Consider the following 27372-nt stretch of genomic DNA (forward strand, 5'->3'; position numbering starts at 1 on the left):
ATTTGAATATCGACTGGTACTTAAAAAGAATAATAATTAATTAGTTTGTGGTTAATCTAAATTTGTTTAATGGTGCGCTTAGTACAAAGAATAAGAATGGTCTACAAAGTGACACGTGTCTGGCGCTTAGGCAAACGCGCGGTGTAGTCCAATTGCGCGGGCTAAAGGATGGAAAAGGGAAAAGGGAAAAGGCGTTGGCTTTTCCACAGTTTGGTGAGGAAGCCTCGTACACTTTTCCTGGTTGGCAAGCAAACGGATACGAAAATTCCAATCTCCTTCATACGACATTGACATACCCGTTGTTTCTCTTACTTGCCTCTCATCTCCTTCATTTTAAATATTATTTTTAACCATTACCAAAAACATTTCTTTTTAACCGTATTTTCAGTTTCTATAATTTCAATTAAATTCGATTTGGTTGTTTTAAACTCAAGATTAATATTTACAATGTAGACATCCTTATTCCTTGACATAATCAGAATACAACCTACTCAATCCGTATACATGTATTTTAAACAGATTTGATTTACTTATTTATAATTATCAAAATAAATATTTTAAAAAAAGAAAATTAAAATGATATGAAGGCATACTAGAAATACAATATCACGTAGACTGTCGTGTAAATAATTTATAATTTGTAATTATATAAAATATTTAAAATAAACATTTTCAAATTAAAATAATATAAATATACATTTTGAATGTTTTAGCTCAATTTAAGAGATTTAAGAAACGTTTATTTCGGGTTATCATGATAGATTTTCAAGAATCATATTTCTAATTAGAAATGCTTCTCCTATATATGTCTAAATGCATACCTCTTTTGATATTATTATTAGGAATACATTTTAAATAGAAAACTAGAGGTTAAAGTGAGACTATGTGAAATGAATTTTCCACTTTCTTACATTATTAGAAAATAGAATTTTCCTACACCGTTTATAAAAGAATAATAATTAATTATTATTTTTTAAATAAATGTTTTCAAAATTCAGGAATTTTTTAACAAATATTCTAATCTTCGTACTTTTCAAACATGCAAAAGATTGGTGAAAAATAAGGCTTATTTAAATAGATATTTATTTATTTTCCAAAACTTCTACCTCATTAACTCACATCACACAGAACACAAAAACACAGTTTCTCTTCAAAGCAGTTGGTTAGTGCTCTCTTCTTCCTTTCTTCCTTCGAGGTAAATAACCTCACTACCGCTCCTCTCCCCGTTTTCTCCAAAACGGCATCTCAACCCTTCATCTACTCTGTTTCCGTTCTCTTTCGATGCGTTTTAGCTCTCACTCATCAATTGAATTATCTCTTTTTTAATTCATCATCTAACGGTGATGGATGTTCACAATTTCGCTTGAATTTCGATATGTTCCATAATTTTTTTATCATCGTTGATGCAGGTAAACGGTTTATTGAATATGTAAGAGTGACATGTCGATTATGCCTTTAATGAAATTATTATTATTATCGTTATTATTTTTATTATTGTTATCTACAACTATATATAGTTATTTAATCATCTTTGGAAGGGGTTGTTAAATTTCGGAATGAACACTTCATTTTGGGTTTAAGAAATGAACCAAAATTTTGGGATCAAAAGTTTACTTTGGGTTTAAGAAATGATCCTCTTTTGAAGGAGAGATATTTTTGTCGACAAGTTAAATTGCGATGGTACTTTTGAAAATTTTCTGGGAACAAGTCCATGCATAACAGTGACAGTAGCTGAAAAGATTATATTAAACATTCCAAATACTAATTTCAATAAATTTGAGCTAAGGGCTACTTTATTGAGATGTTAAATAATATCAAAGTTGTTTTGTTCTATATGTTTACTAATTACTAGTATCGCACTGCTCTACATGCTCTTTCTGTATTTTACTCTGTTTTCTTTTGTTTGACTCTATGGGTTCTTGATTTGCTTGATTATGTGTTGTAGCTTGCCTAAGAGAATGGGGTGGGGAGATATTTACAGAAGACGGATTAGGGTATTTACTATGGCTATAGTAATATACCTAGATTATAAGGTGAATTTTGTTGCTTACGTCAGCTTTTTTGTCTTTGAAATAAGTAAGTCTATTGAGCTTTTATTCTCTTCAATTGATCTTCATAGGGTGTACAACAACGTGACAAATGGACTAGCAAATCTAGACAAGCTGCATTGTGGGAGAAGGCTCACGAGCGTAATGCTAAGCGTGTTCTAAATTTGATAATAGAGATGGAGGGCTTATGGGTTAAACTTGGGCAATATATGTCAACTCGCGCAGATGTGCTTCCTGCTGCTTATATACGTCTTTTGAAGCAGTTACAAGACTCTCTTCCTCCTAGACCCTTGGAAGAGGTTTTTCATCAAATATTTTATTTAAAAATTGTTTTAGTTTGTGCTATGGAGGAAAAAATACATTTAGGAAAACATATACATTGTGTGATTTTAATAAAAATTCCTGCAAATTTTGAGCATTGGAGATGACTTTGTTCGTTAAGTGCATACTATAAGAATTAAATTTTTTGTACTTTTGTTGGCTGTGAAATTATCACTTTGCTGTTGAAAATAAAACTGTTAGTTTGGTGTTGACAATCTTTGAACAAGAATAAGGGCCTCATTTGCTAATCTACTTGAGAATTTCTGTTTATTTCTTGAGTCACTACTGCTTCTAGACTTCTGAATTTAGTTTATACATGCAAGGTCTATGGCACCATACAGAAAGAGTTGGGGAAATCAATGGATGAGTTATTTGCTGATTTTGTGAACGAACCTTTGGCAACAGCATCAGTAAGATTTTAAGGATATTTTTTTGCTACTAGAGGATGATTATACAACAGATAAAAAATATTTGTAAGTTCACTGTTTTCTTTAATTTAGCTGGGTGAATTGTATCTCTTTGACACATTTATGCAGATAGCACAAGTGCACAGAGCAACTCTGCTCAATGGACAGGAAGTGGTAGTTAAAGTTCAACATGATGGTATCAAGACAGTTATACTGGAGGTTTGTTTCTTATTCTTTGGATATATAGATAAATAGGTCAATGGAGCCTTTCAAAAGATTTTTATGCATACATTTTTCTTTTCAGGACTTAAAAAATGCAAAGTCAATTGTTGATTGGATTGCATGGGCTGAACCACAATATAACTTTAACCCTATGATTGATGAATGGTGCAAAGAAGCTCCTAAGGAACTTGACTTCAATCATGAAGCCGGTATTTTCAGATCTTTTCTTTAGTTTGAATTTGATGCGGTAGATCTAAATTTATGCTTGAGAATATCTTTGGTCTATTTTGTCTACGGGTTTAGCACAAACTTTCTTAAAGGTATTATTTGAACAATATGTTTAGAAATTTATGATTTATAGTCATTGATGGCTTATGACAAAGTATTATATTTTGAAAACCACCTTTATTGTGGTATTTCCTACCCGACTTAGTTATGGTTAGTTTAGGAAATTTCTTAATTCAATCTTAAAGGTGGTATTTAGTTCCACAGGGATTAGAGATATGCTTGATTGTCAGACTTGAGATTCTATAGACTAGGGAGGTCTTGTAGACATTACTCGTAGACCCAACTCATAGACTTGTAAGAGTCATCAATATCAAAAAGAGAATATAGACCATACTAATTCAAAATTTAAACACCTTATTTAATCAATAGTTCCATAATTCTAAAATAACTAAGTTTAACAAACATGACTATTATATAAGTTCAAACTATTCTCAATACATGAGTTCATACAATCATGAAAAAGCAATTTGTAAGGCCACCATAAAATTTAAATAACTAAAAGTGGAAAAATATCTTATCCTTTAATGATATCATCTCGAAGATCATCATCATCTTCATCACCGTCTAGCTCTACCTTAGATAATAAGTGTGCTACATCAATATTGCCAAAAAAAACTGTATTGACAAGATCAAATGCTTCTAGAATTTGACTAATTGAACTTTGTTCAATTATGGCAACATTTTCACCATACTTTCGCCTTGAACTTGCTCAATCTCAACATTATCCCCATCTTTATTTATATATTTATCATCCGACTCATTATCATAAAATAGGAGAACAACAATTTTTCTAATTTGTTTATTTTTAAGCTCTAAGTTATCCTTGACATAAATAAAGTCATTGATCTTTTTCTGATGCAAACTGTTTCTTCTTTTTGTATGAACCTATAAATACATATGAACTTTTAAAAACTATATAAACCAAATAAAGAAAATTAAAAACCAATAATAACTTGGCAAACTTAAATTACCATTTCAAATGAGCTCCAATTACATTCACGACCAGAGGAACTGCATGTCAAACTCAAAACTCGAATAGCAAATCTATTCAATTATGGAGTTCCATCCCCAAACATTTCCTACAATCTTTTTGCATTTTCTGTAGAAAAAGGTTCTCTAGTATAATGAAAGTCATTAAGTTGCAAATTAGTTATTTTCCTTTCTGCAACGTTCTCAACCAATCCTCTCATGTATATATACAACCTTTCTTTTAACTTAGGGTCATGATTTCTGAAATTAGGTTCATTGTAAAAGTTCGGGTTAAGGTAATATGTAGCCGCATGTAACCTTTGAAGCTAATTATCCCACCTCTCATAAATTGTTTTCCAAATAGGTTCTTAACTATGCAAGTACCACTGATTCTATGATAGAAATAATTACAAAAAATAAATAATTAAATTTTAAAAGAGAAAAGGTTTAGAAATTTTACCTTAATATTATTAAGTTAAGTTTCATCTTCTCTTTGCACAATCCATTTCTTCATATATGACATCATTGCGGGTTTTATATCTAAATCCACTAGTCGAAGGATTACATTGAAAGGGGCAACAACTTTGAGGCAAGTGGTTTACATTCTTCCAAACTCGACTATCTATTCACAACTTTTCTTCCCTATATTGAAGTTCCAAACTTGCTATGTTTTCACTCTTCAAAGCTAAACAGGCTCATCAATGGTGCTTTCAACTCCTCAAAACATGCTAGAACTCGTGGCAAATCTATACATGCTATGTCTTATCAAGTCTCATCAATGGTCCTTTCAACTCCTTCATGTTATTACCATATCTATTCTGGGAGGATGCTAAGATCCTAGTGGTATAACCACCATAATTGGGATAGAAGCAATTGATACTAAGAAAGAAGAAGAAATTTTTTACTGAAAAATGTCAAGGAAATCAACTTGTTTTGACTCTAGAGCAAGAAAGGCTTTTGACTCGGAGGTGAGGAACCTTAGAGATAATAGTGAAGAAGTAAACTTACTGGGAATTTACCTATTGCATTCAAAAGAGAGAAAAAGACTGTGTTAAATATTCTATTTCTCAAAATGTCTGCATTAACAATCTCTCTAGTAGAATCAAAGCATTATTGTTGCTATTGATGCCACAAAATTTCTACCTTAGTAGTCCAAGAAGCCATTAAAAGTGAACATTGGACTCAAGCCATGAAAGAGGAGATGAATGCAATAGAAAGAAACTCAACATGACAGACTATTGACATACTAAGACAAAAAGATTGTAGGATGCAAATGAATATTTATAATGAAGCATAAGGTGAATGTTTTACAGGTAAAACACTTGATTAAGGGATATAGTCAAACTTATGAAATGGAATACGAGGAGAAGTTATATCTTATAGCCAAGATGAATACAATTTGAGTTGTTTTTGCTGTAAATGAATATTGACAGACTAAGACAAAAAGATTGTAGGATGCAAATGAATATTTATAATGAAGCATAAGGTGAATGTTTTACAGGTAAAACGCTTGATTAAGGGATATAGTCAAACTTATGAAATGGAATACGAGAAGTTATCTCTTATAGCCAAGATGAATACAATTTGAGTTGTTTTTGCTGTAGAAGCTAATAGTGGAAGAATTAGTTATAGTGTTATTGAGAATTGCTTATGGATGTGCCATGGTGGAAACGATGGCGGTTTTGTAGTTTGCCCCCACAACATGGTGGTGGCAATGTGGGTTTGTCATGGTAGCCCTTGGTGGTGGCGATGTGCGTTTGTCATGACAGCCCATGGTGGCGGCTTTTTTTCATCATGGTTAGCTAGCTTGGAACGAAGATGGTAGAAAAGGTTGAGAGGAAAACCATATTTTGTAGAGGCAACAATGCAAAAGAAGAAAACCCTATTAAGTAGGGCATAAGAGATTTTTTCCCTCTTTAGTGTCTTTTGTAGGGTTAAAAGCCCAAATGATAACATTGTTAAATAATCGGCTGAATAAAACATTATATTTTAAGCTAATACCTATACCCTAATACGCTACCTATCCTTCTCCTTCTTCTTCAGTCCCATTGCCACTTGAACTGAGTTGCTGCCACTCATCGCACTGCCATTCATTACCACTCTGCCATTCATTACCGCTCTGCCATTCATTATCACTCTGCCATTCGCTATTGGTAGCCTCCATTTCTTTTGACCCTAATTCTTCCGTCATAACCCATTATGTTTTTCATTATAATTTCACAAAGGATTTTTGGGATCTTCAATATTTTTTGATACCGATAATAGTGATAAGTTATGCCCCCTAAAGAAGGCCTTATATGATCTTCAACACTTTTCAAGGACATGGTTTGAATGATTTTCCAAATCAATGTTTTCCTTAAGTTATAACACTATTACAAATAAATTTACTCTACTCTTGGTGTATGTGGATGACATGATTATTGTGAAAATTATAAAAATAAGAAATCAACATCAAAGAAAAATTGGCAACCAAATTTGAAATGGAATAGTTGAGAAAGCTTAGGTATTTCCTTGAAATAAAAGTTGTTTATTCAAAAAAGGGGATTTTTATCTCCAAAAAAATTTGTACCAGTAGAAAATTGGGAATGAAGAGACCTTTCTTGCAGAAAAGACCCAATATCAGAGATTGGTAAGAAAACTTATGTATTACACACAAGACCAAGCAATGCTTTTGTAGTTAGTACAGTTAGTCAGTTTATTCATGATCTGAAAGAAAGGCATATGCAAGCAAGTGACAAAATTTAGTACTTGAAAGCCTATGAAAGGGGCTATCCTTCAAGAAAGAAGAAACTTTGACTATGAAGATATATACTGATGTTGCAGATTTTTGTTTCTAAAAGCAAATCTACCTTTGGGTACTATTTGTTCTTTTTGATAAAAGTCTGATTCGGGAAGCTAAAAACAAGATACTCATTCAAGTCCAAAAGCCGAATTTTAAATCCTAACTCAAGGTGTGGATAAAGATCATACTAGATGACATTAAATAAAGGTTGACATCCCTATGCAATGGTGTGTTTTAACAAGTCAACAATGACCATTTCTCTTAATCTAGTACAACATAAAATGTCCAAACATACTGAATTGATAGACACTTCATCGAAGATAAACTTGACAGAGGTTTGGTGGTTACAACCTAGTCCTTACAAGACTCCAATTAGCATATATCTTCACCAAGGGACTTCTTTAGGAAGATTCCAAGATCTTGTATGAAGTAGGGAATGATTGATCTTTATTTAACAACTTAAGGGGGAGCCTTGCAGGTAGGGATTATTTAACAACTGTTATGGGCCTTGTCAAGAAAGAAGGAACACAATCAGAAATGTATACTGAATATCTTGTGCAGAATTATTTCAGCAATTGGGAGTACTGTACACCAACATCCGCATACAATGGAGACACTTCCTTTCACATAGGGTATTCCCTGTTTACACAATCAACATCCCCAGAGGGGTGAACTATAAATATACTTTCTCAGAAAGTCTCTCGCAAAACTACTAACATGATGTACTATTTATTTTTAAATTTCTTTCTATATCGCACATTCCACTCTTTCTGATTATTTTCTTACCTAATATATACAAATATCTTAATTTATCGATATTAATTAGAACAAAATATCCTTAGAATCTTTGTATTCATTCCAATGGATTTAATTTCCTTTGTTTAATGTGATTGTTACTATTATAATATATAAGGAGCTAATCTTATATAATCAAGAATATAGTAATAATTATAAAAATAGGGACGTAGAGGATAACAAATCTTCTCTATTTATTGTATTGATTCCTTTTTCTGAATATAAATAAAGTACCCATGCTGTTTCAGAAATACACAGTTTTAGCCCAATATTTCTCTCTTCCTTGGAGTTTTAACAATTACAAATAGAGGAGCTCAAAATGTAATGAGGTTGATTGAAATTAATAATATATTTCTTTTTCCCTCTCATTATTCAATTATAGCCTTAGGTGTGAGGTTATTATAATGCTGCCTTAATTGTGGGCACTCATAGTCCACCTTAGTTGTGTCTTCTTTTTGGTCTACCTTAATTGTAGCTTCAATGGTGGTGTTTAGTCTTGCATTGTGACTTTTGTATTCCCTTGTTTACTCATCTCAGCAAGCAGTTTTCATTTCCATCGCATCACTTAAGGTGTGTTTCTTACTAGCACATTTGTTTCTCTAGAAAACACTAGAACGGTGGCTACAAATCTTGGCTGCAGAAACCAATATGATGGAAATATGAGTGCCAATAGAGTGGATGTTTTGATCCCAGATGTAATTCAGGTATATTCAATTTCTTTCTATGAAAAGATGTTAGAAATTAGGCATCATAGAGACACTTTTCCATTCATTATCATGTGACCTGATTAGACATTGCATATTTCTATTTGAGAATAGATGTACTCTGAATTTGACATATTTCACTACAAGGTACCTTTCTGAAGTATTTTTTTGTTTCTTTTACTTAATTTTAAGTTGATTAGCTTATTAATATGTTACTATATCATGGCTAGTGCGAACTTCTAGTGGGTGGATAAGTGTTGGTACCTTTAGTTTGCGAGGGTTCAAAATGAAATGTGCCTCAAGTTTATTCTTATACTTTTATCTTTTATTTTTCTTTCCTTAAGTTTTCCTATTTTTAAAATCTGGTTGCTTCTAATGATAGTCTACAGAAAAAGTCCTTGTTTTGGAATACATGGATGGCATTCGGTTGAATGATCTGGAATCACTAGAAGCTTTTGGAGTAAATAAACAAAAGATTGTCGAGGAGATTACTCGTGCCTATGCCCACCAAATATATGTAGATGGGTTTTTCAATGGTGATCCACATCCAGGTACTTTGTCTCTCTCCCTCTATGTTTATGCTTTGTGTGCTGGTGCAAATGCTGTACACATGTATGGCATTTTCAGTTTTTTGTTGAAACTTTATGAGAACATTCTGTAAACTTGTAATTATTCCATTTGATTGGGAAAGTTTGGTTCTACTACAGGAAATTTTCTTGTGAGCAAAGAATCTCCTCATCGTCCCATTTTACTTGACTTTGGGCTTACAAAGAGACTATCAAGCACCATTAAGCAAGCGCTTGCAAAGATGTTTTTGGCCTCTACTGAGGTTGGTTCATGCTTTAATGTTGTTCATGTTTATAGATATTAATAATATCATATATATCTAGTGGTTATAATTTTCATTTCTGGTGAAGGTGGGCTGGCTTGGATCCTAGCTACCTCTTTCCCATCTCACCTCATTTTTTATTGTAAAGTGACTTGAGAGCTGCTAGCCGATCCAATCTTTGGTTTTAGAGAGGAGTGTAGTAAATCAGGCCAACGTTTAGATGAATGTATCTTAGTGAATGTTAAAAAGTGGGCTTGAAACCTAACTTAGTCTTACAAAATTGGTTTGTAAAGTGAGGTTTGCATTTACTTATATACTATAAAGTCGTCTTATCTCTAGTCGATGTGAGATCTCTAACACATCCCCCTCACTCGAGACATATGCATCTTGAGCGTAAGACTATATGTTAGGATATAGGATGATAGATTAGATGGGTTTAGGAGTTAGGGGTGTGGGGGTGTCGGTTGTAAAAGGGGAAGCGGGTCAGAATTGCTATAAATAGAGCTCTAGTAACTCTGTAGGGATTATGGAATATACTTTGTGTAAAGTCAGGCGTTTTAGCTTGTAGAAAGGGGTTATGCCCTCAGCCAGGGAGGTTATGCTCCCAACTCAGTCTTGTACAGAGGTCTCTTTTACTGTGAATAATACAGAAAACCCATTCTTTCTTTCTGTCTCCATCTTTTGATTGTGTTCTTGTTAGGTTCCAAACCCAGGAACCTAACAAATTGGTTCGACCTGCCAGATCATCAAGGGAGAACTGCCAGATCATCAAGGGAGAACTGCCAGATCATCAAGGGAGAACCGCCGGATCATCAAGGGAGAACTGTCGAATTCGAAGTGGGGTGTGCCAGTTCGAGAAGCTGCCGTATCGAGAAGCTGTCGTTTCGAGAAGCTGCTGTTTCAAGAAACTACCGTATCGAGACGCTGCAGGATCAGAGTGAGGGTGAAGGATCAAGAAGTAATCAAGAAACTGTCGGATTCCAATTGGAGGAGTGACGTACGCGCGAGATGGAAGGAAGAGTAGTGGCGGTGGAGGGTCAGTTGGAGGCGGTGGAAATCGCAGTAGCGGAGACGAAGGCTGACACAGTGGTCTTGCGACATGAAATGGGAGTTTTGAGACAAAATTGCGAAGCGATGAGGCAAGATATCCAGGCGATCCTGAAGATACTGGGGGATCGCAATCGCGATCCAAACGGCCATCGCCAAGGGGCCAGTGAGTCATCGGTGAATGACAACGGCGGAGGAACCGAGGGAAATAGAGGAGGAAGGGGGGAAGGGAATCAAGAAGGGCCTTCCATTTGGAGGAAACGGGTAGAATTACTGGGTTTTGAAGGGGGCGACCCATTGATTTGGATAAGCAGAGCGGAGAAGTTCTTTGAGCAGCAGAAGGTGGCCGAAGACGAGAAATTACAGTTGGCTTTCATCAGTATGGAGGGTATGCCGCGTCTTGGTTTCATTTTTGGAGGGAAAAACCAAGAACAATTCTTGGGAAGGGTTGAAGAGAGCGCTGGTGATCCGATTTGGAGAACGAAACGGGGGTACCATGTTTGAAAGGGTGGCGGCCAGTAAGCAGTCGGGAACCACGGAATACGTCCCAGCATCGAACGTAAACGATCGTACAGTCAAAACGGTCTACCAGTCATTGGTCGAGCGGTCCGAGGCCATAGAAGACCACTCGTCTTGGGGACGAACGAGTGGTGAGGTGACATGGTCGGAGGCCGATCGCTATAACCCATGCCGATCGGGAGTTGCCGAGTGGTCTGAGGCCAATCACCCAGGCCGATCGAGAGCCACCAAGAGTGTGGGGTCAGTCTGGAATATGCACGGTCAGCCAGGGAACCAAACAGTATTGGTTATCAAAGAACGAACGGTTGAATGCAGGGGGAAGGAGCCGAACGACATAAAGATATGGAGAAGAGAACCGCACGGCAGAGGCCTGTTGGATCCGAATGTGAAAGGACCACCGGAACCGAACGGGAGAGGACGTCGGGAAGCGAACGTGAGAGGACTGCCGGATCCGCACGGGAGAGGACTGCCAGACCCAAACGGAAGAGGATGGGAGGAACCGAACGGTCTTATAGCTACAGTAAAAGGCCGAACGGTATTACACTCAAAACGGTCTCCTAGTCATTGGCCGAACGGTCTTACAATTACATTTAAAGGCCGAACGGTCTTACAGTCCAAACAATATCTCAGTAATTGGCCGAACGGGCTTACCATTAGAATGAAGGATGAGGAGTGAAAGGTGGATGGAAGAATCAATGCCCAGGAGAGAAGGATGGATTTTGTGAAGAGGTGGACCAGCAAACAAAAGAAGGGCCTTGCCGTTCGTGAGGCACCTGCAGATGGGAGAGAACTTTTTGAAGCTTTGAAAGACATCGAAGAACAATTCCTCACGGCTTATAATTCTGGAAATGAGGTGACCAGAATGCTGGAAGCTAATAAAATCTAAGAAAAATGGAAGTTATTGGAGGAGGAATTGCCACCACCCAAACCTCCAGACCTGAATTGGAGGGCAGTTGCCAAAGGGTTCCAATAATATGAGTACACGATGATGAAGCAGAGCAAGGAGATCAAATCTCACGTTTCCAACCTTGAGGACAAGGTTGTTCTGAAGCGGGGTGTAATGTTAGGATATAGGATGATAGATTAGATGGGTTTAGGAGTTAGGGATGTGGGGGTGTCGGTTGTAAAAGGGGAAGCGGGTCAGAACTGCTATAAATAGAGCTCTAGTAACTCTGTAGGGATTATGGAATATACTTTGTGTAAAGTCAGGCATTTTAGCTTGTAGAGAGGGGTTATGCCCTCAGCGAGGGAGGTTATGCTCCCAACTCAGTTTTGTACAGAGGTCTCTTTTATTGTGAATAATACAGAAAACCCATTCTTTCTTTCTGTCTCCATCTTTTGGTTGTGTTCTTGTTAGGTTCCAAACCCAGGAACCTAACACTATACATTTAATGGGTAGTCTGATAGCGGTCCGATTGCGGGTGAAACAATAGACCTAACAAATAACAAATCTCGCTATGATAAACTTTAACACATGGCTTTAAGAAGTGGACTTTCATGAGAGGACCAAACACATTGAAAGTGACATGTCCCTATGTTAATTGTTATTTTTACATATTCATTTGTAGTTGGGTTTAGCCCACATTCTCTTCATTATAAATATATTACCCTATGTGTGTTTTCTACACAAAAGAGATTAACCCCTAAACCTAGTTTTTCACTAATTTCAACAGCGAAGATTTTTGTGGTTTAGTTTTGTTATAATTTGAGATAATATCTTTAGAATCTTCCTAATTAGAAGAAATAGATATATAATCTTTTATTTTATTTTACTTTCCTAGTTTTCCTATTTCCCTTTTTAGGAGAATTAGATTATTTCAAATAGAGAGTATTGAAATGTATTTTTTATGATTGAGAATAATAAATCAGTCTTATTTTTTAACTAGTTTAATTGTATTGTATTAAGTGTTAATGTTTTCAGATAAACTTATTTGGTTTTCATATGCTATAATTAGTTGTAATTCTCAAGTTTAGGAATAATATGTCATATTTTATTTGATGAGATACGTCAGATTTATATATAGAGGAGCCTGACAATTTAAAGAAATAGGGAAACCTTATTCTAGGGGACAAATTCCTGTGATTATGGGAAGTCTTCTACATATACGTCCTGGAATTAATAGTGAGATACTGTAACGATATAGAGTAAAACTTCCTAGAATGTATCCGCAACAATCACAGTTTTGACAATACTCGCTGCATAATTTTGGTTCATCTATTTGACATGGTGTTAAGGTCACTGTTTCATAAATTGGCTGCACTTTGATCTTCATGACGTACATTTTCTACATTTTTCCAATGATAAGTTAAGAAAAAAATTGATGCTTTTACATGGCAATGTTTTCCCTGCAACACTTTGGCTTCTAAGGAATTGTTAGAGGCACAAAGGCCATTTTCCTAACATCACCTAGGTACGTAGAAAAGCAAGCTATTTGATTGGGTATGGGTGGTTTTGTACTAGTGCACTCATGGCAAAAGGCTCACAATCATCTGTTTTTAATATTCAGGAACTAAAGCTTTTAATATGTCAAGTTCATCTTTACTTTAGTAACATTTTTTTTTTTCATTTTATGTATTATAGTTTTTATTGAATTGTTAGTATATGTACAAGTTTCCCTTAATTGCTCAAGATGATCTTTCAAAACAATGACTGAGTATGCAAGCCCTTTTGTTAAAGGGGGACCATGTGGCCCTTCTGTCTGCTTTTGCAGAAATGGGGCTTAAGTTGCGGCTGGACATGCCAGAGCAGGCAATGGAAGTAACAACTGTATTCTTTCGTTCGACAACACCCGCAAATGAATACCATGTAAGTGTTCCTTTACCTCAAGTATAGTTTGGTTTGTTCAGTTTTCAGAGACTTAGCTTCTCCCTAATTATAGTGTATTTTTCCGTTACTAAGAAAACAATGAAATCTCTGGCTGAACAAAGGGACAAAAATATGAAGGTTATACAGGAAAAAATGAAGCTTGACAAAAAGGAAATGAAACGCTTTAATCCTGTGAGTTCAGATTGCATTTTCCAATTGTTCCGAAATTATTTTACTAATCGTATTTTAGGTACAATATAAATTCTTTATAAAAATATTTTGACAGGTTGATGCATTTCCTGGTGATATTGTAATATTTGGAAGGGTTCTTAATCTTCTAAGAGGTCTGCTGTTTTCCACTGGATACCTTGGTAATACTTATTTTCTCCCCACGTCTTATTTTACTCACCTGATGTGGTTGTAGGTCTTTCATCCTCCATGAATGTACGAATAATATATATGGACATTATGAGGCCATTTGCGGAGTCAGTTTTGAGTGGGTGAGTCTTTTGAAATATTTTCTGATTGGTATTTATTACATGCTTATTTCATTTGCGGCTGAACTTTGGCACACTTGTCAGATACATCAGTAGAGGACCATCAGTAAATGACAGATGGATTTTTGATTCACCAGTTCATTCTGAAGTAGAATCCAAACTGAGGCAGCTTTTAATTGAGTTGGGAAACAATGATAAAATACTTGGAATCCAGGTGCACGTTGTTATTCTTAATTGATTTGTAGAAATAATTTCTTTATTGATTCTAGTGGTAACAGCTGGCAAGTACAATTTAAAAGAAAAACAGAGGGAGACTATCTGAAGCAGAGCATATTATATTTTAGAGATGCTGAAAACTGTGTATGAACCACACAATAGAGTTCATTTTAATAGTCTGCTGACCATAACTACAATAATTATAGAATATTTTTCTACTATATACATCATATGATATACCTATAAGTCATATTCTAATGAAATATTCCTAAAACTATAAAGATCCTAAATAAATAATTAAATAAATAAAAATATAAAAGAAGAAAAAAACCTAAGATCATGTAAGTTACCCCAATATTTTCTAAAGATAATTTCTTAATTTATTTATGACAGAGAAAAATTCCCTAATCATAGGTTGTTATAATCATAGAAATAAGGAGCTCCACTTTAGGGTACTATGTTTCTACTAGAGGTAATTGTGGAAAAGTAAGACAAAATGTTGCGGAAGTAACAAGTGTAGAAGTAGAATTCAGGGAGGGTAATGACATTAGTAACTTGTGAGTTCACATGGCTGAATCAACTCCTCAAAAATCTTAAATTTGAAGAAAGTTCCCAAATGGACCTTGTATGTAAGAATCAGGCTTACACATTGTCTCTAATCCTGTCTCTTATGAGAGGACAAAAAATATTTAGGTGGATTGTCATTTCATAAGAGAAAACTCTAGTTTAGAGATGTCATCACTAGATTTATCAACTCTAATAAACAATTGACTGACATATTCACCAAGTACTTAGGATAGGCGGGAAATAATTACTATCCTAGGTGGAAAGAGGTGAAGAACTGGAGCTGACCGATTGAAGAGTTACTATCTTAACTATTGTAACAGTTAGGATAGGCGGAAAATAATTATAGTAAATAGAACTATATTTTAGGAAAATATTCAGTATAAGATAATTATAATAAATAGAGCTATATTCTAGGGAAATATTCAGTATAAGATAATTATAGTAAATAGAGCTATATTATAGGGAAATATTCAGTATAAGATAATTATAGTAAATAGAGCTATATTCTAGGGAAATATTCAGTATAAGATAATTATAGTAAATAGAACTATATTCTAGTGAAATATTTAACATAAATAGAGCTAGATTCTAGTATTAGGGTTATGCTTTTGATTATTGAGTTTGTTAACAGGCAGCTACAGTCGTGTGAGGGAGGTTATGCTCCCAACTATCCTTGTTTAGAGAATTCTATTACCATTAATAAGAGAAGTTCATTCTTTCATTATCTTTTCTACCTAATGTGATCGTGGTTAATTAGGATTCCTACTCAGGAACCTAACAATATACGACTAGGAATGTTAAAATAAAAGAAATAAGGAGCTAATCCTATATAATAAATATTTAAATTACATATTTTTTATTGAATTGAGATATATAAAGCTTGCATTGGGATATTTATAATAATACCAATATCTAATAATTAGAGTCAGAATTATTAGAACATATTTTATAAACATCTCATATCATGTATTTATTATCATCAGCTTATATGAAAGGAACTCTTTTGTGGCGTCCACACAGCTGACAGTTTATCTGCACAAGATCAGAGACTGGAGTGTACTGAATTTTATTGAAAGCAATAATTATTGAAATTTATAATCAATAATTATAGATTTATGTTAGAATTGTAGAGACAGAAACTGAGAAAATTGAAAGTATGTTTTTATTGAACTTACAGAAGAATGCAAAGGAGCTCTTCATGTGGAGCAATGAACAAAGGGATAAGATATGAGATCATATATAATTATATTACTGAATATGATCCAACTATATAACAAATTTACAGTTGGACGACTTCAAAAGTTAAACTCTAGCGGATGAAAATAAAGTGCAATTATTGGGCTTCTTATCAGTAACTCAAGCTTTTGGGATAGTTTATCCTTGATAATGAATTAGAGTCTCTATGATCGTCTGATTAGGATTTCGATTCTTGTAGTTCCCGTTCTTCTAAAGAAACTTGAATTTCAGCATTTAGAGTGGGCTTGGACATTTTCCATCCTTCAAGCCCAAAGGATTCGTATATGAGGGGGCATGTTTCATACATCAACCAATATTGGGCTTTCATCTAATAAGTTAAGCTTTTAGGATAGTTGCCATATTGAAAGAAATTTTATATATTCTGGGCTTTCTCTTTTTTAGATGTATATATTGCGAGAAATATCTATATTCAGACTAGTATGTATTTTACAAAATCTGTTTTAGTCCCTCACTATCACATCAAGAGCGAACACATTATTTTTTAACTTTTAAATAAGGGATTAAAACAAAAATAAGCCATATTTGTAATGCACTGAATTTAGACTGTATCTGAGCCTTTATGGTGTCGGGAGTTGGGACCACATGATAATTGATAGGACTACGAGTTTCTATGTTAGGAGAAAGGGAGTTAAAAAACAGAACATAGGTTGTTAGGAGGTTTGGCGTTGTTATAGTTTTCCTAGGGAGAAGACTATAGATAGGAGGGAGGGGTGTCTTGTAAAGGGGACGTTGTTTTGTAATTGAGAAGCATAGAGAGGGTCTGTAACATCCTGTGAGAAGGGAAGCGTTGTCCCTTGGCTGTATTCCAACATCCTGTTTGTTTTTGAAGTAATAAAAAGCTGTTTCCAGTTTTAAGTCTGAGTTTATGTTGTTTTTCTGGACCAAACCAGAACCAACAAGGTTTCTTGTCACCAAGAAACCTAACAATAATAATAGTACTTCTACTTTCCAAAAGCATACATGCTGCTTAAGAAATGTAATTACGATAATTATTTTCTTTGGTAAATTGCATTCTTATCTATTCCTTTGTAATAATCCTGACTATACTTTCCCTTGGTTGAGAGCTTTTCATTCAAGTAATCTCACTCAATCATCGTTTTAAATTCTGTTTTTATTCACTCAAATATTCTTTCCGGCCTCAAATCTTTTGTATACATATTATATATTGATGAGAGTCCATGGTTAAGAGAATCTTTACATTCCCTTGTTTTAGTGTCTCGGTCTACTACTGTTGTTGAGCTAAATGTTCCATTTTTGTTTTAAACATAATTGAGGGTTCACATTCTTGACTCTTATTGTTGGTGTTGTTGCATATGATATCAAGAGTCAAACAAATAGGTTATGTATTTTTCAATTGTTTTAATAAATTCTGAATAATCTCTTAAAGGTATGTGCATACAAAGATGAAGAGGTCATTATTGACACTGCTGCAGGAGTACTTGGTAAATATGATCCGCGTCCAGTTAAGCCTGATAGCCTTTTTCCAGTATTCTCTGTTACAAAGGGTATCACAGCAGGAATGGTACATTGGATGGTTGACAATGGGTATGTTGTAAAATTCTAAGACCATATAGTTTGTGTACACCTCTTTTGTTGCTATAATTTCTTGTTTGTTAGAATATAAAGTTTTAATCTCACATAGAAAAGGGACTATAGGTAGAGATATCAAAATGTGTTTCAACTCGTAAGCCAACCCGACATACCATAGATTCGAACCTGGTTGAGTTGGAAAAAGTGTACATTTTTTAAATATGGGTGAAATTGGACCTAACTCAATCAACATGTTAAACAGGTTCAAGCCGAGTTGAAGGTGTGTTGGTTTGCAACCCACCAACAACAACCCTTTATTAAATTTTTATCATTTTTTCACAACTTTTTATTATAATTATTCACTACTAATTGTGTAGGTTGACAATTTGATTTTTTTAAATACTAGAATGATGTTCAATAATGTTTGAATAGTTTGGATGTTTAATTTATTTGTTTGTTAAGTTATGTAACTTAACACTTTAATATTCAACAACTATATTTATAATAATGTTTGGTAAAATAGGTGAACACTTTGATTGTACTCCTAAAAAATACTGCTATAAAATAATGACCACTGACTACTCCACTGACATTTGCTTTATAACTTACATTTCATGTAACCATAGTAGTTAATCCCAAATTGTTGTGCATAGCGGTTGACCACAAAATTCCTCTAGAACATAGCAGGATGACTGCTATTTTGAAATTTAAGATACACAACATAAATTATATTGCACGTACAGCAGGAAGAAAAAAAGAAAGTAAATACCTATGACATTGAAGTCATATAAAAAAGGGCTTGGAACAGTAAACTCACTTTTTACATTCATCAGCATTTATTGATTCACACACACATATGAGCATGTGCTTCCATAATTAATTCAGCCTTTATGCTGATGATTACAATGATCGCTTCACTAAGCTTTGACTTGTGACTGACACAATTTATGCATTAATCAAGACTTTAATCATCTGTTGGATTGATATTTGTATGATTACACTTAAGATAAATCTTATAATTGTAGAAATAAGGAATATTAGGAGTGTTTTTATTTATTCCGGTATCATATACTTTTTTATTAGAGGATACCAAATCTCCTCTATTTTTTTTATTGATTCCTTTCTATCAATATAATTAAAAGCACCATTGTTGTCTAAAAAGCACACAGTTTCAACTCAACGTTTCTCTCTTTCCTAGAGTAAAATATAAATTTATCCATATTTTTTGACTGTCTTTTTCTATGCTTTAATTATTTAAGAAAGATTACCCATGGAATCTAGTTGTTGTAAGTAATTACTCAGTTTTAAATACTATCAAAGTTCGTATGTTAGTACCAGTTTTGTTAGTCAGGAATGCTTTCTTTGATTTAATTAAGATTCCTGTTTGTAAATTGTTATTGAAAGTTTAAAATCATATTTCATGCTCTATTTGAATTTGTAACGTCATGTTCTCTCTGTGCTTTTAACCTGAAATAAGTGTCTGCTTGATTATTATCTTGCAGACAACTAAACCTTGAAGACAATGTAGCAAATATATGGCCAGGATTTGGATCAAATGGGAAGGATCTCATTAAGGTCTGATATTGAATTTTCTCCATACTAAAGTTTTGTGGCTATTATTTTTAATGATAATAATCAGAGAGTAATGCTGAAGGGAGAGGGATGCTGTAGAAAAATTATTATCTAGTTTTCTAATGAGAAAGGAATGTTGATGTGAAAGAGATGCTGTAAAAAAAGTATTATCTAATTTTCTAATGAGAAAGTGATAGTGTCTTAAGGGTTTAAGTCAGGAAAAAGGGGGGGGGGTTTGGTTAGGCAGTTACGTAGGAGGTTGTTAGGAGTTAGCTATATAAGGGGGAATGAGTGTCTGGGACACATTTTGCATTGTTTGTAGTTGGGACAGGATCTGCACATCCTATGAGGGAGGAAGACAGGCTTCCTTGAAAGTGTTGTACATTGTTGTGTTTTTCTAAAATAAAGAAACAATGTTCTTTGTTGTGTTTCGTTTTCTGGAGTTAAACCAGAATAGTGTTCAAGGTTTCTTGCTCTTATGAAACTTAACAGTGGTCAGACCTGCCAAATATCAGAAAAGGGGCTAGTGATGGAGGGAAGAAACAGCACAATTGAAAGGTTGGTTAGCAAACAGGGAAGGGCTATTGAGGAGTTAAGAGATGGGCAGCAAGAACTCAAAGAAATGATGGGAGTTCTAATGAAAAACTCCAAGAAATCTGACAGAAGTTCGGAGGACAGCCAAGGGTCTGTGAATGGGGAGAAATGGGGAAAGAAGGATGAGATTGATGAGGAACTTGAAGAAGAAAGGGGAGAAACACAAAAAAGCTGGATGAAGAGAGTGGATTTGCCTACATTTGAAGGGGTGGATCCGGTGGGATGGTTGTCTAGAGCAGAGAAGTTTTTTGATATCCAAAATGTTTCAGCAAAGGAAAGACAAAGACTGGCCTTCATCAGCATGGAGGGAGGGGCCAACCACTGGTTCCAATTCTGGAAAAGGAAAACCAAGAACCCTTATTGGGAGGAGCTGAAAGAGGCATTAGTTTGGAGGTTTGGTGGTAAAGATAGGTGCACAATGTTTGAAAAAATGGCTGCGATAAGGCAGAATGGGTCTGTGGAAGATTATATTCAAGAATTTGAGAACCTAGTGGCACAAGCCACTGAGTTGACAGCGGAGCAGCTGTTGGGGTACTTCTTTGCAGGGCTGCAGGGGAATATCAGGAGCCAAATCAGATCCCACAACCCTAGAGAATTACTAAGGACTATGGAGATAGCCGGGGATGTCGAGGAGGTTACAGTAGATCCTAGACTTGACAACGGTGTGGTCACAAGGGAAAATCAATCTACAGGGGAGATTTCACAACATCCCTACCCTTCTTTACTTCCTTCTTTCCTTTCTTGTTGTCTTGCATAAATTCCTCTTTCCCTCCCCTTCTTGGTCTGTCAAGAGATTTCTCCCTTCTTTTTGAGTATTTCTTCTTGGATATTTCTTCTCCATTCTGCTAGCACCCTTGTCTGTTTGCTAGCCCACCTCTCCACAATATTGACTCTTCCTTTCAAAGTATTGATTCTTCCTTCCATCACGTTCTCCTCTCCAAGGGATCCAGCAGTACCAAACTTGATAGATTTCTTTGTCAAGAAGTCGATCAACCCACTCGTTTTCTCTAGAACACACAAAATATCACTGGATAATACTAGTGTTATTGAATGAATGAAAGAATTCAATGTAAAGGTTTTACACTCAAGGAAGCCTAACCTCCCTCCACTAGACTAAACTCCAGTCAAACTCAATTGTACAAAAAAATAGCTCTCTCCCACACAAGACCTCCCTGCCTTCTTATAAAGGCCCCCCAACCAACCAACCAACTAACAATTAATTCCTAAATTGTTTCCTTCTCTCCTGCACCCATTAACCAACTAACAATTAATTCCTAAATTGTTTCCCTCTGTACCCATTATATCCTGTCACCTTATATCCTATCAGTGGATGTTGCCTCGACATTTTGGTGACCTTGGAAGGAGTAGAGGTGAAGGATAAATTTTATCTATTTGAACTTGGAGGAGTAGATCTGATATTGGGGGTATCATGGTTGGCCTCATTAGGGGAAGTCAAGATCCACTGGAGAAAATTGACTATGAGTTTTTCTCATGGGGAAAGGGAGGTGATGATTAGAGGGGATCCTACTTTGGCCAGGAAAATGGTGACTTCAGAGGCTTTATTAAAGGAAACAAAAATTGAGGCGGTGACTTTAGTTTGGAGTCTGGAAAAAACAAAGTTGGAAGAAAAAGAGGGAAGGGTGGATCAATTAACACCAAGACGGGAGAAGATTTTAGGGAAGTATGAGGAGATTTTCAGGGAACCAGTAGAGCTACCACCCAGGAGAGACCAGGATCATAGGATCCCTATTAAATCCGGAGTGGACCCTATCAACGTGAGGCCCTATAGATATTCTTACCTCTTGATATCAGAAATAGAAAAGCAGGTAGCTGAGATGCTAGGTACAGGTATAATCAGACCCAACATCAACCCTTTCTCTAGCCCAGTGATCTTGGTGAAGAAAAAAGAGGGCAGTTGGAGGTTTTACATAGACTACATAGCTTTGAACAAGGCCACCATCCCAAACAAGTTTCCTATTTCGGTGATTGAAGAATTGTTGGATGAAATGCAAGGGGCCAGTCTTTTCTCAAAGGTGGATCTACAGGCAGGATACCCTCAAATAAGGATGAAGGAAGAAGACATCCACAAAACAACATTTCGCACTCACCAAGGATACTATGAGTTTTTGGTTATGCCTTTCGGCCTAGCAAATGCACTTGCCACCTTTCAATGCATTATGAACACAGTTCTGAGGCAGTACCTAAGGAAGTGTGTATTGTTTTTTTTTATGACATACTTATATATAGTAAGTCATGGGAGGAGCACCGAGAACACCTCCAACAAGTGATGCACACACTATGGCAACATTAATTCTTTGCCAACAGGAAGAAGTGTGAGTTTGGGCAAAGACAAATTAGATACTTGGGCCATGTCATTTAGGACAGGGGTAGCCATGGACCAGGAAAAAATCGATGCATTCCGTAATGGCCTATTCCTAGATCAATAAATGCTTTAAAGGGCTTCCTAGGCCTCACTGGCTACTATAGGAGGTTTATAAGGAATTATAGGAGAATAGCGAAACCCCTCACGGACCTTTTTAAAGAAGGGCAAGTTTGACTGGACCTTGTCGGATACTTTTTTTCTGGTATCGGGGGTACAATCTCCCATAACCTAATTTATCACTAATCCTTTCAACTTATATCAAGAGCCTAAAGTAAAAGACTTCAAATTATGTGCCTTCCCCCGGGACCACTGCCCATAGGAGTAAATTTTCAGAAACAGTGCACACTTTCAGTTTGTTTATTTTTTTCTCTGCCATCACAGCTACCGCCGAATAAAATATTAGCTGGTAAAATAACTGTCATCCACACCCTTTACTGCTCCTCTAATCTAACTTCTTTCAGTTACTCTTTTTATTCTTTCCGAAATACTTTCTAAGGCTTGACGCAATGCCTTTTACTGGCTCATCAGTTTTAATATTCTATTTCAGGTTCATCATGTGCTTAACCATACATCTGGTTTGCATAACGCGATGGGAGACATAACTCAAGAAAACCCTCTTCTGATGCTTGATTGGGATGGATGTTTAAATTGCATTAGTCAGTCAGTACCTGAGACTGAACCAGGCAAGGAGCAGTTTTATCATTATTTATCATTTGGCTGGTTGTGTGGTGGAATCATTGAGGTATGAATGCTTGCCCTTGCCCTTGTCAATTGCAATTTTTAATTCATATATAATTCTTATTCCTGTTCAAAACATATTCTCCAGTTTTATGCTTCACTCCACTGTCTGAGCAATTAAGGTTAAAAGCAGAGGATGATTTTATACATGAAAAATCATTTTATTTTATTAAAAAGAGAGTAATACAACTTTGTTTTTAAAAAATACAGTAAGAGTGTGATGTTTTGTAATACTCTTGCCATGCTTGTAATGGTGGAAAAAGCTATTGGGTGATTGGTTGGTGGGTATGTATGTACATAGGAACTTACATTTGTTTTTTAACACAAATGGTATAATTTCACATCGGAGTTTTAGAAATGGATAAATTTTAAAAATTTTATGTATGTGGGTAAGTCGTATTCAAAAGCACGATTTTGAAACAAAGAAATCGTGCTTCCAAGCATAAATTCGAGTCAAATAATCAGAAACCATATTTCAAAACAAAATTTCTTTGTTACGTAATTTTCTTGAAAATCTTTTTTATTGAAGTCGTGTTTCAAATACTATTTCTATTTTATTTTATTTTTCTTTTCAAGGTATGGGCTTTATTTTTTTATTGTATGGAAATTGTGTTTCAATAAACTATTTCCGTTCTTTTAGTTTTGCGCACAATATCTTTTTCTATGTAAGACTCTCGCAGAATAAGATTGTTAGAGATTTGTTGGTTGAATTGGATTGTAAGGACAACATACAAGAACTGACTCACAATTGAATGTCTGAGACCGAAGAAAAAGAGTTGTCACTTGTCATAGTTATGGTAACTCATGATAAACCTCCAAACTCCATGATTACCAGCATAGTGCACTCTGGTTTGGTTATGGTATGAGATTTTTCATTGCACATGTTTAAATTAGATAAACTTCAAGTCCTATACATATTTTGTGTTGCAATTAACGAAAAAGCAGAAAACGGACTTCACATAAATGTTGCTATTAATTAAAAACGCAGAAAAAATAGAGTCTATCAAAGCACGACTTCCATACACTCCAATGAAATAAAATAATGAATCTCATGTACAGTTTACGAAAATAAAATACAAGTTGTGGCTTAAAATACGATTTCAATGAAAAAGAAGCTCGCGACGAAGATGTATTAATAAATCTCATGTACAGTTTAAAAATAAAATACAAATTGTGGCTTAAAAAACGATTTCAATGGAAATATATGAAATTCGTGCTTTGATAGGGGACTTTCTTTTTTTATTTTTTCTGCTTTTTTAATTAATAGCAACACAAATAATGTGTATGGCGTTTCTTTTTGTTTTTTATGCTCCTTTTTAGTTAATAGTAACACAACACGTATATGGAGAGAGAACAGTGGTAAAATTTGAAGTTTATCAATATTAAATATGTGCAATGAAAAGCCTCACATACCTTGTACTGAAAGAAGCCGCAAATAGTGTTGTATGTTTTCATATCATGGTGTTTGGAGGGTTATTAGGTGTTACCATAACTATAACAAGTGTTAACTGTATTTCTTTCGGCTCAAAATTCATGTGACTTTCATTTGCGGTTGCCTTTAATTGTTAAGTTCATGCATCTTGTCCTTACGACCCAATTCAACCAAAAGTTTATTAGTCTTATCCAACGATGAAAACAATAGTGTTCAAAACTAAAATAAAGGAAATCGTGCATAGAGGACAGTTTCCATACAATAAAAAAATAATGCTTATACCTTTCACCAGATTTGAAATAAAATAAAAGTCCTGTTTTGAATTACAACTTCAACAAAAAACAAAAATAAATTACGTAACAAATGGATTGTGTTTCAAAACTCAATTTCTAATTATTTGACTAAAATTCATACTTCCGAACACGACCTATGCACATAAGTCTTTTAAGATTTACCGACTTTGGTATGTACAAGGCAAAGTTACACCATTTGTTTAAAATAACCACTTTCACGCGTAAGGATTATGTGTTTATGCTTATGTATGGCATGTCTCTCTAAGTTGTTTGTTGATGACATTCACTGTAGCACTTATTTGAGGTTGCCTATTTATGTAAAATAGTTATTTTGGCATGGTTGCAGTTGGTTTAAGTTATTATTTTTTCACAAAGTTGCTTGACCAGTTGCTAGTAAAATTTACATATCATTTGGGTTTCTCTCATGTTCTAATAATTTGTTTGGATTAAAACAGCATGCATCTGGGAAGAAATTTCAGGAGATTCTTGAAGAAGCAATAATTCGCCCCCTCCATATCGAAGGGGAGCTATATGTAGGGATTCCGCCAGGTAACTTTTGATGAGTATTATTTGTCATTTTATTTTATTTTGTGTAGCCCATCATAGATGGAGGTAACGAAATTTGGAACCTGTTTAGTACCAGATTTTTCTATCATTTTTTTATTTCTAGAAATAATTACAAAATGTCACCTTGTTTTATTTGGGTTTTAAATATTGTATAGATAACGTGGAAGCAACATGTTATTTTCATTGATTGTACTTTCGTTGTCATGTACAAATCTTTTAAATCACGAATCAATTTAAAAACAAAATGGCTTTGTTTTTATTATTTGTGAAAATATTTTTTTTTTCTTACCGAATGTGTATAATAGTATTTCTCTTTTGATTTCTTTGTAAAGTATAACCATGGTTCAATGCTTATATTTTTAGGTGTGGAATCACGTCTTGCTGCCCTGACTGTAGATACTGATGATTTAAGCAAGTTATCAGCACTAAGTAATCGTTCTGACCTTCCCTCCACCTTCCAACCACAGCAAATTGCTCAAGTGGCAACCACTTTACCTGTTGTTTTCAATACACTGAATGCTCGTCGTGCAATCATACCAGCAGGCAATGGACATTTATCTGCCCGGGCACTTGCACGTTATTATGCAGCCCTAGCTAATGGGGGCAAGTTACCACCACCTCATTCCTCTGCTTCTAAGCCATTGCTTGGAAGCCATCCTCATATCCCCAAATTAAATTCTTCCCAGAAAGTCCCCAAAAAGCGAAAATGCATTGGACGGAAGCAAGCAACTGTGCCTGCTGTTAGTACTAACAGAAGTTATGAAAAAGTTTCATGTTCTGATGATTTAGAGGCTGATGAGGGCAGCAATATTAATAGACAAAGTAGCAGTAGCGATGATACAAGTAGTAGCAGAATTGGTAATAATCTTAAAACCCATGTTGCTGGAAAAGTCTACCGGAATCCTAGGATTATTGATGAATTCTTGGGTACAGGAGACTACGAGAATTTAGCTTTGCCAAATGGAGGTTTTGGCCTAGGATTCAAGAGGTTTACTTCTAAGGATGGATCATCCATTGCCTTTGGTCACTCGGGAATGGGTGGGTCCACAGGTTTTTGTGATGTCACCAATAAGTTCTCTATTGCTGTGACACTGAACAAAATGTCCTTTGGAGGTGTCACCGGAAAAATTGTCCAACTCGTATGTTCAGAGTTAAATATTCCTGTTCCGGATGATTTCTTGAGATTTGCTGTTGAGCAAAGGGGAGAGGATGCGCAATTACAAATGGGAAGGCCTATGATTAATTGATGGTGAAAGGTTCATTTTAACCCTTTTTCACCACAATTTATCGTATAACTTTCTCGTTTACTTAAAGCTTTGATGATTATATGTACCGTGATTTTTTTGGTCCTCTTTATTGGCATTTGTAGCGACACATTCACGTGTACTCGCAAAGCTAAAATTTTAATAAGATTACTTAGATGCAGTTACAACTGCTGTTGTTTTTAATTAAATTTTAAATTTTACTTTAAGAATTTGTATTTTATTAAATATGTTGTATATTATGAAAATAAAATTTCAAATATGATTCAATGTCCGTTTAAAGTGTTCACCGACCACACAATTCCAACTGAACATGTGCAATTGTTAGACGCTTGGTTGAGGCACAAAAGCCTCACCCTAATTTCTCCTACGTGATTCAATTTCTTCATGTTGATGGATGGTGGAAGGTGTGGACACACCACGGTCTGAATATACCTTGTAAACCATTTTATCAGATATGCGTGTGATGGTGGTTGTTTAATCGTGTTGTTCTTTAGAAACTTAAGGAATCTTTCTTGTATGTCCTTACACATGAAATGGCGGTGTGTTGGAGGTAACACTTAAAACTTATGGAATGAGGTCTAGCTTATCACGCTTGTTCTCTTTGCTGGTATCGTTTAAGCTAGCTTCAACATCGAGCCTAATATGTTCTTCAGATGCAGCACCGAATGCTATTTTTTTTCCCTTTTGTTCGTCTCTCTTCTTCTTTGGCTTCAAAGGAAAATTC

At 35.1% G+C, this 27372-nt stretch overlaps 1 protein-coding gene across 4 annotated transcripts; it reads left to right on the forward strand.

Annotated features, from left to right (window-relative positions):
• Nucleotides 1-1108: 1108 nt before the first annotated feature.
• On the forward strand, nt 1109-26917 carry LOC108337960 (uncharacterized). Of its 4 annotated transcripts, none has more exons than XM_052881059.1 (19): nt 1109-1195; nt 1946-2033; nt 2120-2347; nt 2693-2779; nt 2906-2995; nt 3081-3207; nt 8436-8536; nt 8919-9087; nt 9244-9365; nt 13609-13737; nt 13831-13929; nt 14024-14081; nt 14162-14237; nt 14319-14448; nt 17662-17819; nt 19307-19379; nt 22901-23095; nt 25272-25365; nt 25747-26917. In XM_052881059.1, exons 2-19 carry the CDS (start codon nt 1959-1961, stop codon nt 26628-26630), a joined length of 2895 nt encoding a protein of 964 aa, XP_052737019.1. In that variant the 5' UTR covers nt 1109-1195; nt 1946-1958; the 3' UTR covers nt 26631-26917. The 4 variants fall into 4 exon arrangements, with proteins under 4 accessions (XP_052737019.1, XP_052737022.1, XP_017430039.2 ...); XM_052881062.1 differs by having other exon boundaries at nt 1116-1162; XM_017574550.2 differs by lacking the exon at nt 1109-1195 and adding an exon at nt 1202-1429.
• The last annotated feature ends 455 nt before the right edge of the window (nt 26918-27372 follow it).

The sequence above is a fragment of the Vigna angularis genome, chromosome 7, assembly GCF_016808095.1.
Source record: "Vigna angularis cultivar LongXiaoDou No.4 chromosome 7, ASM1680809v1, whole genome shotgun sequence".
Classification (NCBI taxonomy): Eukaryota; Viridiplantae; Streptophyta; class Magnoliopsida; order Fabales; family Fabaceae; genus Vigna; species Vigna angularis.

Coding starts and splice junctions, on each gene's coding strand:
- LOC108337960 (XM_017574550.2), top strand. CDS start 1,404: ATGCAGGTAAACGGTTTATTGAATAT. Junction 14,082..14,161: donor GGTTCTTAATCTTCTAAGAG/GTCTGCTGTTTT, acceptor ATGTGGTTGTAG/GTCTTTCATCCTCCATGAAT. Junction 14,238..14,318: donor GCGGAGTCAGTTTTGAGTGG/GTGAGTCTTTTG, acceptor CACACTTGTCAG/ATACATCAGTAGAGGACCAT.